Source organism: Crinia signifera, chromosome 7 (assembly GCF_055691185.1).
Source record: "Crinia signifera chromosome 7, ASM5569118v1, whole genome shotgun sequence".
Lineage (NCBI taxonomy): Eukaryota > Metazoa > Chordata > Amphibia > Anura > Myobatrachidae > Crinia > Crinia signifera.
Genome location: NC_139223.1, coordinates 98,029,828 through 98,052,117, shown reverse-complemented (window position 1 = coordinate 98,052,117; position 22,290 = coordinate 98,029,828). Strand labels below are relative to the sequence as shown.

The window sequence follows — 22,290 nt, the reverse complement described above, 5'->3', positions numbered from 1 at the left end:
TCCCTGATGATGCGCCCCCCAGCAACTGATTAGCCGGCTGTTGTTTAAGCACGCTCCGGAACCTCCGTGAACGGTGCTGAGTGACAGCTCCTGAAGTGACGCCAGCAGGGAGTATTTGGCGCGTTTTATTGCATTACTGATTGGTTTATTTGCCTATTTAAACATTACTGTCATAGCTGCACTGGACCCCTGTTGAAGACTGGTTGGAGTCCAGTCGAAACGGCTGTTGGGTCAGCCACCTTGTACATGTATTAACATGCTTTTTTTCTAATACAATTTTTTCCTTCTAAAAACCTTGAGTGCTGGTCTTTTCCTGTCCTATTCACCTAGGCTGGGTAAGTGCTTTTTATGATACCTTCTGGACCCTGCACCAAACTAAGTTCTTCCATTTAAATTGAGTGCTGTTTTTTCTAAGAGACTCTGTATATATATATATATATATAATAGATATCGATCAGGCGGCACTCTCGGAGTTTGGTGAAAAAACAAGTGAGGTTTATTTCTCCAACATGTTTCGGGCTATTGCCCGTCCTCAACAGCAGGGCGTGGCGATGGGGTCCAATGTGGCCCCATCCTACGCCAATGCGTACATGGATGTTGTTGATCAACAACTCATCTACCAGGCTCCCCATATCAGCAAGGTGTTGTTGTACCTCAGGTACATAGATGATCTGCTCATATTTTGGCTGGGCAGTGAACTAGAACTCAGACAAATTCTTGAAGATCATAATGCGAGTTCCTGCCCCGCCAAACTCACGTTCAATATGAGCAGAGATGAAATACACTATTTAGATGTGAAGATTTGTAACAGAAATGGGGAAATTGAAACATCTATCTTTGTGAAGGAGACAGACCGTAACACACTGTTGAGACAAGAAAGCTGCCATCCTAGGTCTCTGCGTTACGGTCTTCCTTATTCACAGATGTTACGTGTGAGGAGAATCACGAGCAATGAAGAACAGGCTAAAAGAGATTTAGATCAGATGCAGGTGAAATTTGAACAGAGGGGCTATAAGAGATGTGATCTGGAGAAAACTAAACAGAAAGTTTTGAATATGTCCCGCCAGACTGTTTTGAATACCTCTAAAAAGAAACAGTCAATTGAAAACAGAATTCCGTGGGTAACACAATACGCCGATGGCAGTAGTACAATGACTCAAAAAGTCAAGAACCTATGGCCTCTGGTGGCCACTGATAGGGACTTAAAAAGCTTGAAAGATTCCAGGATTATGCCAGCCTATAGAAGAGGGAAATATTTAGCTGACATCCTGGTAAAGGTTGATGTGACCAATCTTAATAAGAAGAAGGCACCAGCACACTTTATGACACGCCCCAAAGGCTGTTATAGATGTGTGGGGTGTACCACTTGTAGCTCTATGCTGGTAGGGGGCACTATCAATCATCCCCATAATGGCAGTAAAATAGCCATAAAACACTCGGTGACCTGTTCTACACGATATATTGTTTATGTCCTGTCTTGTCCATGTGGTTTATACTACGTGGGCAAGACAGAGTGTCAATTTAAAGAACGCATGGCAAATCATCGCCATGCAATTAGACAGGCACTGAGTGTTGGCACTAGCGATCAACCAGTGGCAAGACACTGTGCGCTATTTAAACACAGCATTGCTAGCATCCGTTCAAAAATAGTGGATCACATCCCACCTACAATAAGAGGAGGTAATAGGGGTAGGCTCCTGTTACAGGCAGAGGCCAGATGGATTTTTAGATTAGACACAATTGCCCCCAGAGGCCTTAATGAACAACATGGTCTACAAAGTTTTCTTTAAAAAGATATAACTAAAATTCAATTACATTAAATAAATTAATATCTGGGTAACATGCAGTTGTATATCAGATCTCTTGGGTATATAGTAGAAATTAAATGATATATCTAATAATCCTAATGTATTCATGACTATGATAACAAGATGATCTGCATTCTGTACTTTTTAACATTTTTTTATAATAATTTTTCACGTATTTTTTGATGTATGTATGTCTTTAAATTGCTTGCACATTTTTTAATGGCCAGGTCATTCTGGCCTCTTATATGGCTCATGCTGAGCCTCTTAAAGTTTTTAGAACACTTTGATGGTATTACTATTCAGATGTCTTACGCAGATGTTCAATGTATGGTTTTGTATTTGCACAGATTCGCGTAGCTGTCATTTGACAGCGGCATCCATAACGAGGCTTGGAACCCGGAAGCCTGGAGCGCAGTGCGGGACGGGGGAAGTTCGTCAGAGGGCTGAACTGACAGAGCTGGAAGTGATGGTGTGCCCCTGGACGATTCCCCGCAGCGCAGCACGGCGTGTCAATGGCGGAAAGGGTGATACAGGCTGGGGAGGCCGCTGGTAAGTGTCATATGGCGGGAATTCACCGGAAGGGGGTGTTGCTTTTTCGTTTTGCACTGCACTATATATTTGTATCACAGAGTGTATCTGGTTGTTCCCTGAGGACGGGCAATAGCCCGAAACATGTTGGAGAAATAAACCTCACTTGTTTTTTCACCAAACTCCGAGAGTGCCGCCTGATCGATATCTATTATATACCGGGTCCCATGGGTCCAGAGAGGAAGGCACCGGGTAACTAAAACAAGCTACGTTTTGTGGAGTGCCGGGCGACATTGTTCCTATATATATATATATATATATATATATATATATATATATATATAGGATGCAGATTGTTCGGCACTCACTTTGTCAAGGGACAACTGCGAGCTGGTGCCTTCCAATGGATGTAGTATACAAAACGATATCCGGGGAAGCCTTTAGACAGGTAAAACCCAGGAAATGAGGCGGCACTCAGTCGACTTGTGAAGTAGATTTTGACTTGGTATTACAGATTAAATACATGTGATATCCGTAACGTTTCGAGACTACATGAGTCTCGTCTTCAAGACGTGCGCTAGAAAAGTGCAGGGTGCATTGTGCAGTGGTATAGCAGGAAACCGCGTTGGTCAAAAAATATTACACTGGAAACCCGCACAGGGGGTCACTTACATATGACCCACTTGCCATTTCTTTTGACCAACAAGGATTTGGGCAGAAATAGGGGAGTAAAGTGGGCATAGGTCCCAGATGTCATCATTTTGAATAAGTATCTGGTGTCCTGCAAGGGTTAAACAGCGTTGGTCAAAAGAAATGACAAGTGGGTCATATGTAAGTGACCCCCCTGTGCGGGTTTCCAGTGTAATATATTTTGACCAACGCTGTTTAACCCTTGCAGAACACCAGCTACTTATTCAAAATTATATCTGGGACCCATGCCCATTTTTGTGCCCATTTTCTGGCCAAATCCTTGTTGGTCAAAAGAAATTGCAAGTGGGTCATATGTAGGTGACCCCCCTGTGTCGGTTTCAAGTGTCATACTGTTTGACCAACGCTGTTTAACCCTTGCAGGACACCAGCTACTTATTCAAAATGATGAAATCTGGGACCTATGCCCACTTTAGTGCCCATTTTCTGCCCAAATCCTTGTTGGTCAAAAGAAATAGCAAGTAGTTCATATGTAAGTGACCCCCCTGTGTGGATTCCAAGTGTAAAATTTTTTGACCAACGCTGTTTAACCCTTCCAGGACACCAGCTACTTACTCAAAATGATGAAATCTGGGACCCATGCCCATTTTAGTGCCCTATTTCTGCCCAAATACTTGTTGGTCAAAAGAAATGACAAGTGGGTCATATGTAAGTGATCCCCCTGTGCGGGTTTCCATTGTAATATTTTTTGACCAACGCTGTTTAACCCTTGCAGAACACCAGCTACTTATTCAAAATGATGACATATGTGACCCATGCCCACTTTACTGCCCTATTACTGCCCAAATCCTTGTTGGTCAAAAGAAATGGCAAGTGGGTCATATGTAAGTGACCCCCCTGTGTGAATTCCAAGTGTAAAAATTTTTTACCAACGCTGTTTAACCCTTGCAGGACACCAGCTACTTATTCAAAATTATATCTGGGACCTATGCCCACTTTAATGCCCATTTTCTGCCCAAATCCTTGTTGGTCAAAAGAAATAGCAAGTAGTTCATATGTAAGTGACCCCCCTGTGTGGATTCCAAGTGTAAAATGTTTTGACCAACGCTGTTTAACCCTTGCAGGACACCAGCTACTTACTCAAAATGATGAAATCTGTGACCCATGCCCATTTTAGTGCCCTATTTCTGCCCAAATCCTTGTTGGTCAAAAGAAATGACAAGTGGGTCATATTTAAGTGACCCCCCTGTGCGGGTTTCCATTGTAATATTTTTCGACCAACGCTGTTTAACCCTTGCAGGACACCAGCTACTTATTCAAAATGATATCTGGGACCCATGCCCATTTTTGTGCCCATTTTCTGCCCAAATCATTGTTGGTCAAAAGAAATTGCAAGTGGGTCATATGTAAGTGACCCCCCTGTGCGGGTTTCCATTGTAATATTTTTTGACCAACGCTGTTTAACCCTTGCAGGACACCAGCTACTTATTCAAAATGATGAAATCTGGGACCCATGCCCACTTTAGTGCCCTATTTCTGCCCAAATCCTTGTTGGTCAAAAGAAATGACAAGTGGGTCATATGTAAGTGACCCCACTGTGCAGGTTTCCATTGTAATATTTTTTTGACCAACGCTGTTTAACCCTTGCAGAACACCAGTTACTTATTCAAAATGATGACATCTGTGACCCATGCCCTATTACTGCCCAAATCCTTGTTGGTCAAAAGAAATGGCAAGTGGGTCATATGTAAGTGACCCCCCTGAGTGGATTCCAAGTGTAAACATTTTTGACCAACGCTGTTTAACCCTTGCAGGACACCAGCTACTTATTCAAAATGATATCTGGGACCCATGCCCATTTTTGTGCCCATTTTCTGCCCAAATCATTGTTGGTCAAAAGAAATTGCAAGTGGGTCATATGTAAGTGACCCCCCTGTGTGGGTTTCCATTGTAATATTTTTTGACCAACGCTGTTTAACCCTTGCAGGACACCAGCTACTTATTCAAAATTATATCTGGGACCCATGCCCATTTTTGTGCCCATTTTCTGCCCAAATGATTGTTGGTCAAAAGAAATTGCAAGTGGGTCATATGTAAGTGACCCCCCTGTGCGGGTTTCCATTGTAATATTTTTTGACCAACGCTGTTTAACCCTTGCAGGACACCAGCTACTTATTCAAAATGATGAAATCTGGGACCCATGCCCACTTTAGTGCCCTATTTCTGCCCAAATCCTTGTTGGTCAAAAGAAATGACAAGTGGGTCATATGTAAGTGACCCCACTGTGCAGGTTTCCATTGTAATATTTTTTTGACCAACGCTGTTTAACCCTTGCAGAACACCAGCTACTTATTCAAAATGATGACATCTGTGACCCATGCCCTATTACTGCCCAAATCCTTGTTGGTCAAAAGAAATGGCAAGTGGGTCATATGTAAGTGACCCCCCTGTGTGGATTCCAAGTGTAAAATGTTTTGACCAACGCTGTTTAACCCTTGCAGGACACCAGCTACTTATTCAAAATGATATCTGGGACCCATGCCCATTTTTGTGCCCATTTTCTGCCCAAATCATTGTTGGTCAAAAGAAATTGCAAGTGGGTCATATGTAAGTGACCCTCCTGTGCGGGTTTCCATTGTAATATTTTTTGACCAACGCTGTTTAACCCTTGCAGGACACCAGCTACTTATTCAAAATGATGAAATCTGGGACCCATGCCCACTTTAGTGCCCTATTTCTGCCCAAATCCTTGTTGGTCAAAAGAAATGACAAGTGGGTCATATGTAAGTGACCCCACTGTGCAGGTTTACATTGTAATATTTTTTGACCAACGCTGTTTAACCCTTGCAGAACACCAGCTACTTATTCAAAATTATGACATCTGTGACCCATGCCCTATTACTGCCCAAATCCTTGTTGGTCAAAAGAAATGGCAAGTGGGTCATATGTAAGTGACCCCCCTGTGTGGATTCCAAGTGTAAACATTTTTGACCAACGCTGTTTAACCCTTGCAGGACACCAGCTACTTATTCAAAATGATATCTGGGACCCATGCCCATTTTTGTGCCCATTTTCTGCCCAAATCCTTGTTGGTCAAAAGAAATTGCAAGTGAGTCATATGTATCTGACCCCCCTGTGCAGGTTTCAAGTGTCATACTGTTTGACCAACGCTGTTTAACCCTTGCAGGACACCAGCTACTTATTCAAAAAGATGAAATCTGGGACCTATGCTCACTTTAGTGCCCATTTTCTGCCCAAATCCTTGTTGGTCAAAAGAAATAGCAAGTGGGTCATATGTAAGTGTCGCCCCTGTGTGGAATCTAAGTGTAAAAATTTTTGACCAACACTGTTTAACCCTTGCAGGACACCAGCTACTTATTCAAAATGATGACATCTGGGACCTATGCCCACTTTACTGCCCTATTACTGCCCAAATCCTTGTTGGTCAAAAGAAATGGCAAGTGGGTCATATGTAAGTGACCCCCTTGTGTGGGTTTTCAGTGTAATATTTGTTGACCAACACTGTTTAACCCTTGCAGGACACCAGCTACTTATTCAAAATGATGAAATCTGGGACCCATGCCCACTTTAGTGCCCTATTTCTGCCCAAATCCTTGTTGGTCAAAAGAAATGACAAGTGGGTCATATGTAAGTGACCCCCCTGTGCGGGTTTCCATTGTAATATTTTTTGACCAACGCTGTTTAACCCTTGCAGGACACCAGTTACTTATCAAAATGATGAAATCTGGGACCCATGCCCACTTTAGTGCCCTATTTCTGCCCAAATCCTTGTTGGTCAAAAGAAATGGCAAGTGGGTCATATGTAAGTGACCCCCTGTGCGGGTTTTCAGTGTAATATTTTTTGACCAACGCTGTTTAACCCTTGCAGGACACCAGCTACTTATTCAAAATGATGAAATCTGGGACCCATGCCCACTTTAGTGCCCTATTTCTGCCCAAATCCTTGTTGGTCAAAAGAAATGACAAGTGGGTCATATGTAAGTGAACCCTCTGTGCGGGTTTCCATTGTAATATTTTTTGCCCGACGCTGTTTAACCCTTGCAGAATACCAGCTACTTATTCAAAATGATGACATCTGTGACCCATGCCCACTTTACTGCCCTATTACTGCCCAAATCCTTGTTGGTCAAAAGAAATGGCAAGTGGGTCATATGTAGGTGACCCCCCTGTGTGGGTTTCAAGTGTAATATGTTTTGACCAACACTGTTTAACCCTTGCAGGACACCAGCTACTTATTAAAAATAATGACATCTGGGACCTATGCCCAGTTTCGTGCCCAATTTCTGCCCAAATCCTTGTTGGTCAAAAGAAATTGCAAGTGGGTCATATGTATCTGACCCCCCTGTGCAGGTTTCAAGTGTCATACTGTTTGACCAACACTGTTTAACCCTTGCAGGACACCAGCTACTTATTCAAAAAGATGAAATCTGGGACCTATGCCCACTTTAGTGCCCATTTTCTGCCCAAATCCTTGTTGGTCAAAAGAAATAGCAAGTGGGTCATATGTAAGTGACGCCCCTGTGTGGATTCTAAGTGTAAAATTTTTTGACCAACACTGTTTAACCCTTGCAGGACACCAGCTACTTATTCAAAATGATGACATCTGGGACCTATGCCCACTTTACTGCCCTATTACTGCCCAAATCCTTGTTGGTCAAAAGAAATGGCAAGTGGGTCATATGTAAGTGACCCCCTTGTGCGGGTTTTCAGTGTAATATTTGTTGACCAACGCTGTTTAACCCTTGCAGGACACCAGCTACTTATTCAAAATGATGAAATCTGGGACCCATGCCCACTTTAGTGCCCTATTTCTGCTCAAATCCTTGTTGGTCAAAAGAAATGAAAAGTGGGTCATATGTAAGTGACCCCCCTGTGCAGGTTTCCATTGTAATATTTTTTGACCAACGCTGTTTAACCCTTGCAGAACATCAGCTACTTATTCAAAATGATGACATCTGTGACCCATGCCCACTTTTCTGCCCTATTACTGCCCAAATCCTTGTTGGTCAAAAGAATTGGCAAGTGGGTCATATGTAAGTGTCCCCCCCTGTGTGGATTCCAAGTGTAAATTTTTTTGACCAACGCTGTTTAACCCTTGCAGGATACCAGCTACTTATTCAAAATGATGACATCTGTGACCCATGCCCACTTTTCTGCCCTATTACTGCCCAAATCCTTGTTGGTCAAAAGAATTGGCAAGTGGGTCATATGTAAGTGACCCCCCCTGTGTGGATTCCAAGTGTAAATTTTTTTGACCAACGCTGTTTAACCCTTGCAGGACACCAGCTACTTATTCAAAATGATGAATTCTTGGACCCATGCCCACTTTAGTGCCCCTGTGTTGATTTCTGCAATCAAATTTGTGGCCCATGATTCATTAACCCTTGTAAAAGTGATTGTTCTGAATAAGAAGCTGGAGCTCGAATAAGAAGCTGGAGCTCGAATAAGAAGCTGACCGAATAAGAAGCCAACTTCAGCCTCGTGTATTTTCTCCCTGAAGGAGAGGGTCAGGTAGGCAACCCTGTGTATAACAGACCATAAGCCATATCTAGTCACCAGTCTGTTCAGTGTATATACACTTAACTACACCCGAATTCACCAAAAGCCCTACTTTTATCTCAATTTAAATGTCTTATGACGACCTTTTCGTATAGCTGTGCATTTACATTGAGGTAAACTTTCCATGCCTCTTCGTACCCTCCGTTCTCTCTGTCACTTCCGTCACTTGTTATATACTCGTCTCCGCCTATTCTCCACCCATATTGTCACTTCCTTGGTTTCCCTTCGTTGCGTCCAATGAATGTAATGTGTGTATCGAGGGAAGGAGGAAATGCCAGTGGTCGCGGTTTGAGAGCTTATTGTTCCCGGCACGGAAGTTGTGCTGCATGCTGACTGGTGTTACCTATACAGTACATTGCGCTGATGGATTTGTACAGAGTGCAACTGTGGGGGAAAACGGATCCGTTCCTGATAGGGGTCCTGCAGTTCCCTCCAACGGCGAAGTTTAACATGCACTATTTGAGGAAAATGGCCACATACGTAAGAACCCGTCAGGGGGAGAACTGCTACCCACGCCTGTGCTGGAGTATGTGGCGGCACATCGCCTGCGGAAAGCTGCAGCTGGTGGAAGACACAGCATGGCTTTACTTTGAAGCATTTCACAGTCTGACGGAGCGTAATGCACCTCGGAGTCTAGAGTGGGCTGAGACCGTCTCCAGCTGTACTAGCATGGAAGAGTATGAGACGGTTAGGAGTAAGGTAATACTGAATTATTACTTTGCAGCCTTGTGCTACGTTTCACATGTAGGGATGGATGCACTAAGCTTCAAAAGTGATAAAATTGAGAGTGATAAACAACCAGTCAATCAGCTCCTAACAGTCATGTTACAGGCTGGGTTTTTATTGCATTTTCCCTATAATGCATGCTGGCCTACACTGGTTTGGAGCTGATTTGACCATTAGGCAACTAACTGGGACGCTGTTAATAATTTAATTCAATAATTGGTAATTCAACTTCTGTGTAAATCTAAACTCTGAGTCTGGGTGAAATTTAGTGATGGCCAAGGCATCAAGATTGATGAACATGCATTAACCAATGTAATGGTAATAATGGATACCGATGAGCATAATTGGGAAAAAAATAGTGTTATTGCGTAAAAAAAACAATGGTCTGGACCGTGTTCCTGCAGCAATCTTATGCTGCCCATACACTTGTGCGATTTGAGCACTTTTAAGGCCCCCATACATTAGTCCGACTTGTCCTAAGGACAAGTCGGACCTGATTTCACCCTGCAGCTCCCCGGGAGGGGGACACACGATTAGGCACTTGATGTGCCAAGGTTTGCATATGATAAATTGCATGGATTTATCATATGCGGTCCCCGGGGAGCTGCAGGAGGAGGGAGCCGTGCAGGGGGGTCATCAGCGGGCGGGGGAAGCCGGCTAATAGAGAGCCGGGCAGGAGGAGGGTGACAGCGGGAGCAGCGCGCCGGGCAGGGAGGATGACGCTGGCTGCCGGGCAGTGGCGGGAGCCGGAAGGAACACAGATAACTTGAAAAAAAAAAAAAGCCCATACAGAATGACTAGCAAGCCATTGATTGGCTGAGACCTCTCTCAGCCAATCGCTGATTGGCTGAGAGAGGTCTCAGCCAGTCAATGGCTTGCTAGTCATCTGTATGGGCTTTTTTTTTTTTAAAGTTAATGTGTTGCTCGCGCCGCTGCCCGGCAGCCAGCGTCATCATCCCTGCCCAGCGCGCTGCTCCCGCTGTCACCTTCCTCCTGCCCGGCTCCCCATGCAGCCTCCCCTTGCTCGGCTCTCTATAGCCGGCATCCCCCGCCCGCTGTCATCCCCCGCACGGCTACGGGGCAGTGCTGCACATAAGATTTAGCAAATCTTATGTGCAGCCCGTCCGACCTCCCGACCCCGATCCGATGCGCACGGGACCGCGCATCGGACGGGGTGTCTGCAAGTGCGATTTGGGCCGATTTCACGGCCCGATTCATCCGAATCGGTTGAAATCGTGCCCAAATCGCATAGTGTATGGGGGCCTTAAGTCAGATTCCACTGGATCGGTCTGTTCGGATGTAAAGTATCAAATTGCATGTGTTTTACCTTCAAAGTAAGGTCCCGTGGGCAATGGAGCTGAAGATCGCAAGGCCTGCTATATATATATATATATATATATATATATATATATATATATATATATATATATATATATATATATATATATATATATATATATATATATATATATATGTAACAACCAAGTTAATCATATCAGATTGGATGTCAATACTCCGCACAGACTCGCAGACATATACCATCATTTATGTCGACCACCATGTCGGCAATACCCCAGTGCTGACCACAACGATAATGCTTGGTCCTAGTGGCACGTTCCTGTTTTAATGCACTGTGGTGCTGATGGACCCTATTGAGTGGGAGTATTTTTATCTAGATGGTTCAAGTTGTTTACTTTTAAGTTTTTATTTTTATTATTTTGTTTTTAATTCATGTATTTAATTTTAATTTTATTATATTTTTATCTTGGGTGCTCAGGGAGGTGTTAGTTAATGTTTGTGTTGAGAACTGCCACCAGACCCGCTCATTTCATGGTGATCAAGGGGAGGACCCCGACTTAGTGCAGTGTCCCATAAGTTATAAATACCATCATTGTCACATTGGTTGAAAATACTGGAATTGCCACAGGGATTGATGTGACAACATAAAAAATATAACATAAAAAACGGCTTAACAGTGCTTGGTTGGTGCTTGCATCGCAAATATTGTTAACATTAGCACCAATACCAATGAGTGACAAGCTCACTGCCCAATCCCAATGAGCTTGCTCATTGAGAGGGAAGCTTGCATACTAAAGTGAAGCTTGATTACTTAAGTGACCTGTGAGTTGGAAACTGAAGCAGGTGAGTTAGAATACTGAAAAAGGTGAATTTGAACACAGTCTAAATTTTCATATTCTGTTTTATTGTAATATATTCATCTTCTTTCTATCCTATTGTAACCTGTTGCTCAATTTTGACATTTAATTCATTTTATCTATATTTTTCCAACATTGTATTTCATTTTACTCATTCACTATTATTTTCTCTTATCTTTGCCACACATTTATTGCACTCTGTTTCCCTCTTCACGCCTGCTCACATTTGCCTCAATTCTGACCTTCTCTGTTCCCTTCATCCTCTCACTTGTTGTTTTTTCATACTTAATTGGATTATACTCAATCAACCTGATTTTACCCACTTGTCTCCTCTCTGACAGTAGTTCCTTGCCTGTTACCTTCTCTCTCACTCTGTTTTCTACCACATCCTCGCAAATCTACTACAGACGCTGTCTGTCCTCCCAAATCCCTCTGTCTGCTTTCACTAACCTACCCTCTCACCTTCGGTTCCTCATGGCTGTTAATCTCTCAACTTCACTTTCTCCAACTGCTCCTCCCCCCTCCCATCCCATACCTATCCTGACCACTCGCCCCCGCACCCCCACCCTCCCAATGACCCCCCCTTGCTTCTGCAATCCCAAAAACCTTATCCACATAAATACACAACCCACCCCCCCTCTTTCCTGTGCACTATGGAACGCCAGATCCATCTGCAACAAACTCCCTGCCATCCATGACCTATTCATCTCTAGAGCATTCCACCTCCTTGCTATCACCGAGACCTGGCTCTCCACCTCTGATTCTGTCTCTCCAGCTGCTCTCTCCCACGGTGGCCTCTCTTTCTCTTACACTCCCAGGCCTGACGGTCGCCAAGGTGGCGGTGTGCGTTTTCTCCTCTCAGCCTCATGCACCCACAGTGTCATTCACCCTGAACCCTCTCTCCTTTTCTCCTCCTTTGAGTCTCACTCTATCCGTCTATACTACCCCTACCACCTCCGTGTCGCTGCAATCTACCGCCCCCCTGGTCCTATCTCCCAATTTCTTGACAACTTCGCCGCCTGGCTTCCACACTTCCTCTCCTCTGACCTGCCATCTGTCATTCTTGGTGACTTTAACATCCCCTTGGATAACCCCGCTGATCCTGGCACCTCCAAACTCCTCTGGCCTATCTCAGTGGACTACCTCTCCCACCCACATCCAAGGACACTACCTCGATCTAGTCTTCTCTCGCTCTTGTTCCCTTACTGACTACACTATCTCGGCTTTTCCTCTTTCTGACCATCACCTCATCTCCTTCTCCCTCACTGCTTCCCCCTCTCCCACCCCCCCTCCCAAGCGCATTGTCTCACGGCATAACGTCAACACACTTAATCTTGCTGCCTTTTCAAACACGCTGTGTCCTCTTCTCGCCCCAATCGCCCTCATGTCCTGGCCGAACCTCGCTGCCTCCCTCTATAATGACACCCTATCTTCGGCATTGGACTCTGCCTGCCCTCCCTCCTCTATCCCCCTTCGATGCTCCAACCCCCAACCGTGGCACTCGCCTATCACCCGATTCCTTAAAAAGTGCTCTCGCACTGCTGAGCGCTTCTGGAAGAAATCACGCTCCCTTGCGGATTTGCTCCATTTCAAATTAATTCTTTCCTCCTTCAGCTCTGCCCTTGCTCTGGCCAAGGAATCCTACTTTAAGTCCCTCATCCTTTCCCAATCATCCAATCCCCGCAGGCTCTTCGCCACCTTCAACTCCTTGCTCTCCCCCCCTCCTCCAGCTCTTTCGTCCTCCATCGTAGCCGCTGATTTTGCTACCTACTTTTCAACCAAAATCTCCTCTCTCAGGACTGCCATGACCTCACCCTCTCCCTCCTCCCCTCCTACATCTCCACTCCCCTCCTTCCAACCCCTGTCCTCATTTTACCCCACCACTGCTGCTGAAGTCCACTCTATCCTTCAATCCGCTTCTCCCTCCACCTGCCCGCTCGATCCTATCCCATCCAATATTATCCGTCGTCTCAGTCCGTCAGTCTGCTCTCACCTGGCTCACCTCTTTAATCTTTCCCTATCCTCTGGGATCTTCCCTTCCTCCTTCAAACACGCTCTTGTCTCCCCAATTCTCAAAAAAACAAATCTGGACCCCAACTCTCCATCCAACTACAGGCCCATCTCCCTCCTCCCTTTTGCCTCCAAACTCCTAGAACGTCTGACCTATAATCGTCTCCTAAGCCACCTTACTGCTAACTCCATTCTAGACCCCCTTCAATCCGGATTCCGCCCTTTCATTCCACTGAAACTGCCCTGACCAAAGTCACTAACGATCTACTATCGGCTAAATCCAAAGGCCTCTTCTCTATCCTCATCCAGCTTGATCTGTCGGCTGCCTTTGACACTGTTGACCACCCTCTCCTGCTCAACACCCTCCGCTCCTTTGGCATCACTGGCACGGTCTTCTCCTGGTTCAACTCATACCTCTCCGATCGCTCCTTCTCCGTCTCCACTCCGAGCTCCTCCTCTCCTACTACCCCACAGCCAGTCGGTGTTCCCCAAGGGTCAGTCCTTGGCCCTCTCCTCTTCTCCCTCTACACCACCTCTCTGGGCACCCTCATCAGCTCCTATGGTTTTCATTACCACCTTTATGCTGATGATACCCTAATCTATCTCTCCTCCCCCGACTTATCCCCATCACTCCTGTCCAAGGTCTCCGAATGCCTCACGGCCATCTCAGCCTGGATGACCCAACGCTTCGTGAAACTAAACATGGCTAAAACTGAACTTCTAATCTTCCATCCCCCGAACATCCCCTCTTCTCCCACTATCTCCATCAGCATTGGTGAAACCGATATCACGTCCACCGACCAAACGCGCTGCCTCGGTGTCATCATTGACTCCTCCCTCTCTTTCACCCCCCACATTCGTGCTCTCTCACAGTCTTGCCGCTTTCACCTACGCAACATCTCACGCATCAGACCATTCCTCTCCACTGACGCGACCAAAATGCTCATTCACTCTCTTGTCATCTCCCGCCTTGACTACTGCAACATCCTTCTCTCTGGGCTACCTCTCAACCGCCTCGCACCTCTCCAATCCATTCTTAACGCTGCTGCTAGGCTCATCTTCCTCTCCCGCCGCTCTACCTCCCCCCTCTGTCTATCTCTTCACTGGCTCCCCATTCCTTTCCGAGTTCTCTTTAAACTCCTCACCACCACCTACAAGGATCTCTCCTCCACAGCTCCCTACCTCTCTTCACTGATCTCTATCCACACTCCCTCCCGTCCTCTTCGCTCCATCGCTGACCGCCGACTGACCTCTCACCTAATCACCTCCTCCCACTCCCGTGTCCAAGATTTCTCTCGCGCTGCCCCCCTGCACTGGAACAACCTCCCGCCACCCATCAGGCTATCTGATTCCCTTACCTCCTTCAAGCGCTCCCTCAAAACCCACTTTTTTCTACTAGCCTATCCCTCCTCCTAACCTCTTTTGATCCTCCTATCCTGCCTCCGTTCCCCTCCGTTCCTACTTATCCTATTGTATTTCGTTCGTCCACCCACCTATTTTTAGTATGTTAACTCTTATGAGCAGGGCCCTCCTTCCTCACATACTCACCCTACCTCATTACCTCACCTGTGCTCCTTCCTCTACTTCATCTTCAGTCTCCTGGACAATTTTGACACCTACTTCTGAACTGATGCTGATTTTAGTTCTACCAGCTATACCCCTATTTATACTGTATCTTTCAACACACCCTGTACGTTACCTTGTAATTTGTTTTTTTTGTTTGCTATGTACGGCGCTGCGGACACTTTGCGGCGCCTTATAAATAAACGTACTACTACTACTCACCGAGCACCGCAGGGCCCAGTGAGTAGGATGCAATGAAATAGCCACCATGCAGAATAATAGAAAAGCTGAGGGTGTGTAAAAATCCTTATGTAGTTGACTGACACCAGGGAGCATCAGCGCCCCCAAATGTCAGAAACACTTAATGTAATCACAGATGTTATTAACATTAGCGCCGATACCAATGAGTGACCAGCTCACTGCCCAATCCCTCACCGAGCACCGCAAGGCCCAGTGAGTGGGATGCAGTGAACTAGCCACAATCCAGAGTAATAGACAAGCCCTTACTTGGTTAAGACACCAGGGAGCATCAGCGCCCTCAAATGTCAGAGATGCTTCATGTAATCAATTACCAACCCCAAAAGTTGATGATGGATACCACCAAGAGCTAGTGACCGGTGGACAATAGATGATCACCAATGCATGGTGAGACCTGACCGGTTAGACATTGGTGGTAAAAAGGAACCAATCCAGGGGGTCAATCCCCCATCTCAATAAGTGACCCCACTAACAAACCAAGAAAAATCCAATCAAAAGAATCCCTTCTCAAGGCATTTGGTTTCGGCAGAAAAAAATGTCTAAGTGTTTGGTTCAAGATGTTTGTAATCCGTGAAGAGTCTATTCAGACCTGTAGTTTAACGTAAAAATAATTAAAAGGAATTAGTCTCGTTGAGACCTCGGGGTGCTAAGGTTCCTAAATTGTAGATCCAGCGGGCTTCTACTTTCTTTAGGAGCAATCCTCTGTCACCTCTGCGTTTTATTTGTGGAACCCAGTCTATCAGACAACAACTCAAGGAAGGTACTGTGAGGTTACGAGGTTCCTCAATCACTCAGACACCGAGCAGATGAAACCAAAATATCGGTTTATTTTCCAAAGCACACACAGGTAGACAAACACAGGAACACGAGGCAAATGTAGCATATAAATGTTATCGGGTAGCAGTCCAAAATGGCAGTCCTTGTAGCAGCAGTTCCAAATCACAAAACTATCACTCCTCCACACAGCAGTGATAGCAGATAAGTCCACACGATACCTAGACAGAGTACAACCTCTTAGTCTAGGACAGTCCAAAAATCTCCCCCCTGGCTTGTGTGCAAGTCGTTTTAAAACCTTCTAATTTTCTACGGTCCTGGTACCATCAGTGGGCATGCCCAAGTCCAGGATTGGTGGATTCAAGAATCAGGTATATCCCACCTGTCCATCTGCTGCTGCCCCCCTGCTGGGTCTGGTTCCAATAAGTCTGCTAGTGACCAGAGATATGCAAAGGAGTGTCAATAAGGAGGAACAACCACCAGGTAATTTGGTTTATGTCCTGATTACCCCCTGTGGACATAATCTTCCTGTAAATAGCAGGGGAGTTGGATCACCCCCTGTGGACATTTCCTGTCTGATCATATTGGGCAATATACAGTCTAATACTATGGTACACACAGATATGGGGAATAGAAACATCTGCAGAGAACAAGAGGGCTAAAATGTACATTAATTACTGTGGAGTAGAAGATGTCACAATACACTTTTATTGCCAATGCCATTCCTTCACATTTCCTCCCCCACATTTTAGTCCATGTTCCTGGCGTCCTGTGTAGTGGCAAAGGCTGGTGTTAGGTGGCACTGGGTCTGGTTCCTCCTGACGGGATAGGCCATCCGCGTTTCCATGATCTTTACCCTTTTTGTGAGAAATAGAGAAGTTGTACAGTTGTAGGGCTAAGCTCCATCTCAGTAACCGTCCATTGTCTCTGGCTGTACGTTGTAGAAAACTAAGGGGGTTATGATCTGTTACCACTGAAAACTCACGCCCATACACATAGGGCTGCAACTTCTTTAGTGCCCAGACGATGGCTAGGCACTCCTTTTCAATGGTGGCATAGGCTATCTCGCAGGCAACTAGTTTCCGGGAAAGAAAGGCAACTGGTTGTTCACACCCATCCTCCCCTATTTGACTTAGCACAGCTCCTATTCCACAAGCTGAAGCATCTGTTTGCACAATGAACCGCTGGCGGAAGTCGGGGGCGGCTAACACTGGGGACTGGGACAAGATGTCCTTAAGCTGGGAGAAAGCCTGCTCGCAGTCAGGGGTCCAGTCAATTTTTCGGGTGTACTTTTTGGTCGTTAGGTCAGTCAGTGGTTTGGCAATGGTGCCTTACTGAGGAACAAATTTACGATAGTACCCCGCCGTGCCCAGGAAGGCACGTACCTGTTTTTGGTTAGTGGGGTGAGGCCACTTCAAAATGGCCTCAATTTTTGCTGGTTCTGGACGAATACGGCCTCCCTCAACCCTGTGGCCAAGGTACAGCACCACTGCCATCCCCATCTGACACTTATCCGGTCTGATTGTCAACCCTGCCTGGCTAATCTGTGCTAAAACCTGGGCTACATGCTGCAGATGATCCTCCCAGGTCTCACAAAAAATTGCTATATCATCCAGGTAGGCCTAGGCGAACTCCTGACACCCTGTCAGTATGCGATCTACTGTACGCTGGAAGGTGGCAGGGGCATTCTTCATCCCGAAGGGCATGTCAGTAAATTCAAAAAGCCCAAATGGGTTATTGAACGCTGACCTCTCCTGTGCCTCTCTGGTAAGGGGTATCTGCCAGTACCCCTTGCTAAGGTCCAGGGTAGACACATAGTGATCCATCCCCAACCTGTCTAACAGCTCATCTACCCGGGGCATGGGGTATGCGTCTGTCACTGTCACCTCATTCAGCTTCCTATAGTCCACGCAGAAGCGTGCACTCCCATCCTTCTTGGGCACTAAGACCACGCTGGAGGCCCAGGGACTATTTGATGGCACAATGACCCCAAGTGCCAGCATTTCGTCTACCTCTTTTTTCATCATATTGAGCACCTCGGGATTCAGCCGATATGCTGGTTGCCTAATGGGCCGAGTTGCTCCGGTGTCTACATGATGGGCTGCTACATGAGTGCGTCCCGGCCTGCTAGTGAACTGAGGCCCCACTAGCTCCAAAACCTCCCTCATTTGTCGGGTCTGGGTTTCAGTTAACTGTGTGCCTATGGGCACGGCCTCCACCCCCACATCCTTCTTGGTTGCTGCCAGAATGTCAGGGATGGGGTCAGTCTCTGGGTCATCCATTGGTGGGCAGCAGATTGCCACAGCCCCTATTTCCCTGGTGACATATTTTTTTAACCTATTTATGTAGTAGGTGCCCACCCGCTTCCCGGTTTGATCTAGGGCAATGATATAATCTACCTGCCCCTGTCGGTCCACTACAGTATATGGCCCTGCCCAGGTCGCCTGTAACTTGTGCTTTCGTACAAGTACCAGTACCATCACTTTCTGACCCACTTCCAACTCCCGTTCACGTGCATGCTGGTTGTAATACTGGCACTGCCTTCCCTGTGCCTCCAGCATATGGTCATGCGCAAGCTGCATTAGGCTTTGCAGTCTCTCCCTCATTTGGGCCACATATTCTTAGACCGGAACCTCCGGTTCCTGGAATGATCCTTCCCAGCTTTCCCTGACTAAGTCGAGAGGTCCCCGGACCCTTCTGGCATATAGTAACTCAAAAGGGGAGAATCCGGTAGAATCTTGCCTTACTTCGCGGTATGCGAATAGAAGCTGTTGCAAGGATTTCGCCCAGTCTCCCCCCTTTGATTCAGCATATGCCCGTATCAACTGCTTAAGGGTCGCATTAAATCGCTCACACAATCAGTTTGTTTGGGGGTGATAGGCAGTAGTGCGAAAGGGATGGACCCCAAATTTGGCCCATATGGTCTGCAGTAAGTCCCCTTGAAATTGCGCACCTTGGTCGGTGACCACTTCTTCGGGAAATCCCACACGACTAAAGGTATCCATGAGAGCCTGGGCAATATGCTCAGCATCTATGGATGCCACCGCCTCTGGGTACCTAGTCGCATAGTCAACCACAGTCAGTATGTATTTCTTTCCTGTTCTGCTCGGTTTCTTAAAAGGCCCAACAATGTCCATGGCCACTCTCTTGAATGGCTCACTGATCACAGGTGTGGGTTGTAGGGGGACACGACGTGGGGGTCCCCCGAGGCGTTGACAGACCCCACATGACTCTCTATACTGTCTTACCTCCTAGTTTATTCCTGGCCAGAAGAAGTGCCGCAGCAGTCGGGCACGGGTTTTACGAATCCCTAAATGGCCTGCTTAGGGGATGTCATGGGCAAGTGCTAGCAATCGCGCACGGTACTGCTGGGGAACAATTAACTGTTTCCTAGGGACTTCGGGCTTGAATGGGTCTGCTTTTGCTGGCACCCTGTACAGTCTCCCCTCCTCCCACTGAATGCGATCCTCCTGAGTTCCCCAATCACTCCGTCCTGCTGCCCTGCGGAGGCTAGCTAGGGACGGATCTGTTTGTTGGGCTTCCCTAAATTCCACTTTATCTACCTCCCCCAGATTCACGTCACAGTCAAGCAAGTCTGGTACCATGTTACTCACCGGCGGTGGCTCAGGGGCTGTAGCAGTAATTCCTGGTGCTGGCATGAGAGGGCCCTCATGTGCTATCTCTCCAGCCTGTGACTGGCTCCGGGTGATAGCTCCCTAGAAACAACTGGCCAATCCACCACCCAAATCGTTTCCTAGAATAACATGGGTGGGGAGCCCTTCCAGAAGTCCCACGTTCACTTCCCCAGAGTCCTGACCCCAATCCAAGTGTACCCGGGCCATGGGGATGACAGTGATCTGCCCCCCTACCATGGAGATCTTAATTTTCCGTTGCTTCAGTAGTTGGCAGGGGGGGATTAATTCTGGGCGGATAAGGGTGATGGAGGCGCCCGAGTCTCTTAACCCCTGCAGTTCCTTCCCATTAACTTTTACAGGCTGTAGATGTGGCTTCATGTTATGCGGGGTGGCTTTTCCAATAGCTGCTACCACCTCCACCTGGTATACTACTTCCTCCGCCTCTGGCGCATCAGGACAGTAATCCCCTCCCCCAAATGATGGTTCCTGGCACACAGGTACTCGAGGCAAGGCATGTTGGGCACCTGGAAATGGTCCTCTTCCCCGGGGGCAATCTCGGCGGACATGACCCACCTTGTCACAGTTGTAGCAGCGACGGGCTCCTGGTAGCTCGGGTCCCCAAGGCCGGGAGTTGGTGGGCTGTGGAGCTGGGCGTTGGGGGGCTGCCGGTAGATCCCGATCTGGCTGGGCCCGTCGGAGATTGGTCTTTTCCTCAATGTTGGCCCCTCTCCACCGAGGCCTGTTAGCTGTGAACTCGTCCGCTAGTTGTGCCGCTTTCTCTGGGGTGGTAGGGGTCCGATCTGCTACCCACTCTCTGATCTCAAGAGGCATCTTGTTCAGCAGCTGCTCCAAGATAAAAGCATTTTTTTATATCTTTTACAGTAAGGGCCTGCTTCACGGACAGCCACTCATCACAGTTCCTCCGCAACAGGTTATTAAACTCTGTAAATGAAGAATCGCCTTTTCGGGTTATGGTGCGGAACTTCACACGGTATGATTCAGCAGTCACCGCATATCTAGCAAGCAGGACACTCCGTACCTCCTCATATACCAGCACCTGCTCTGGGCTCAGGGCATGGAATGCTTCCAGAGCCCTTCCTCTCAGACTTGGGAACAGAAATCGAGGCCACTCTGCTGCCTCAATTCCATGCAAAGTCATAACAGATTCAAACATCTGCAAATGGGTATCAATATCCGAACCGGCATCATCAAAAGGTGGGATGTCATTATATCTTAGCCTGGCTACCTGGCTTACTGATGCTGCCGTAGTGGGTATAGAGGACTGCAACACCAATGCAGCTCCCAATACTGAGGCTCCTTGTCCTAGAGCTGCCAGCAAGTCCTGCAACTGATCTGCATTTCCTACAGGCAGCGCAGCCCCTGAAGCATTTGTCCTGTTGGCCCCCTGCACCTCGTTCCGCTCTAGGACGGGGTCCTCATCGTCCTCCTGTCCAGGGTGTTCTTGGTCCCATTGTGCCAGCTTTGCCATTAATGCCGCTCTGGTGTCCAATGCCACAGATCCTGCAGTTGATCCTTTTTGCTGTATCGGTAGCATAGTGGTGCTGGATCCATTCCCTGAGGTGTTGATGACTCGTTGCTCGAAGGTTGGTGTATGAGTGATCCCGCTGCTGCCGCCAAATGTGAGGTTACGAGGTTCCTCAATCACTCAGACACCAGACACCGAGCAGATGAAACCAAAATATCGGTTTATTTTCCAAAGCACACACAGGTAGACAAACACAGGAACACAAGGCAAATGTAGCATATAAATGTTATTGGGTAGCAGTCCAAAATGGCAGTCCTTGTAGCAGCAGTTCCAAATCACAAAACTATCACTCCTCCACACAGCAGTGATAGCAGATAAGTCCACACGATACCTAGACAGAGTACAACCTCTTAGTCTAGGACAGTCCAAAAATCTCCCCCCTGGCTTGTGTGCAAGTCGTTTTAAAACCTTCTAATGTTCTACGGTCCTGGTACCATCAGTGGGCATGCCCAAGTCCAGGATTGGTGGATTCAAGAATCAGGTATATCCCACCTGTCCATCTGCTGCTGCCCCCCTGCTGGGTCTGGTTCCAATAAGTCTGCTAGTGACCAGAGATATGCAAAGGAGTGTCAATAAGGAGGAACAACCACCAGATAATTTGGTTTATGTCCTGATTACCCCCTGTGGACATAACCTTCCTGTAAATAGCAGGGGAATTGGATCACCCCCTGTGGACATTTCCTGTCTGATCATATTGGGCAATATACAGTCTAATACTATGGTACACACAGATATGGGGAATAGAAACATCTGCAGAGAACAAGAGGGCTAAAATGTACATTCATTACTGTGGAGTAGAAGATGTCACAATACACTTTTATCGCCAATGCCATTCTTTCACAGGTACCTGATGTCCAAATTGGAGGTAATGGCGGAGGTCCGGTTGGTCAGCCTTGCCAGTGTCGAGTGCCACCCTGATGCTTCTTCTTTGGTTTGCCATCCTCTCACGGAAGCATCTACTAGTCATCCCGATGTATGCCAATCCACAGGGACACGTGAGCATGTAGATGACGTGGTCCATGCGACAATGGAGATGATATTTGATGGTTACTTGTTTA

At 46.8% G+C, this 22,290-nt stretch overlaps 1 protein-coding gene across 2 annotated transcripts in view; it reads left to right on the top strand.

Moving 5' to 3' along the window:
* The first annotated feature begins 8,788 nt into the window (after positions 1 to 8,788).
* TBCCD1 (TBCC domain containing 1) overlaps positions 8,789 to 22,290 on the top strand; it is a 275,986-nt gene continuing 262,484 nt past the window's right edge. For both annotated transcript variants that reach the window (XM_083153516.1, XM_083153515.1), the window contains exon 1: positions 8,789 to 9,263. In XM_083153516.1, the coding sequence (XP_083009642.1) occupies positions 8,928 to 9,263 (336 nt within the window). In that variant the 5' untranslated portion in view covers positions 8,789 to 8,927. The remainder of the gene's footprint in view (positions 9,264 to 22,290) is intronic.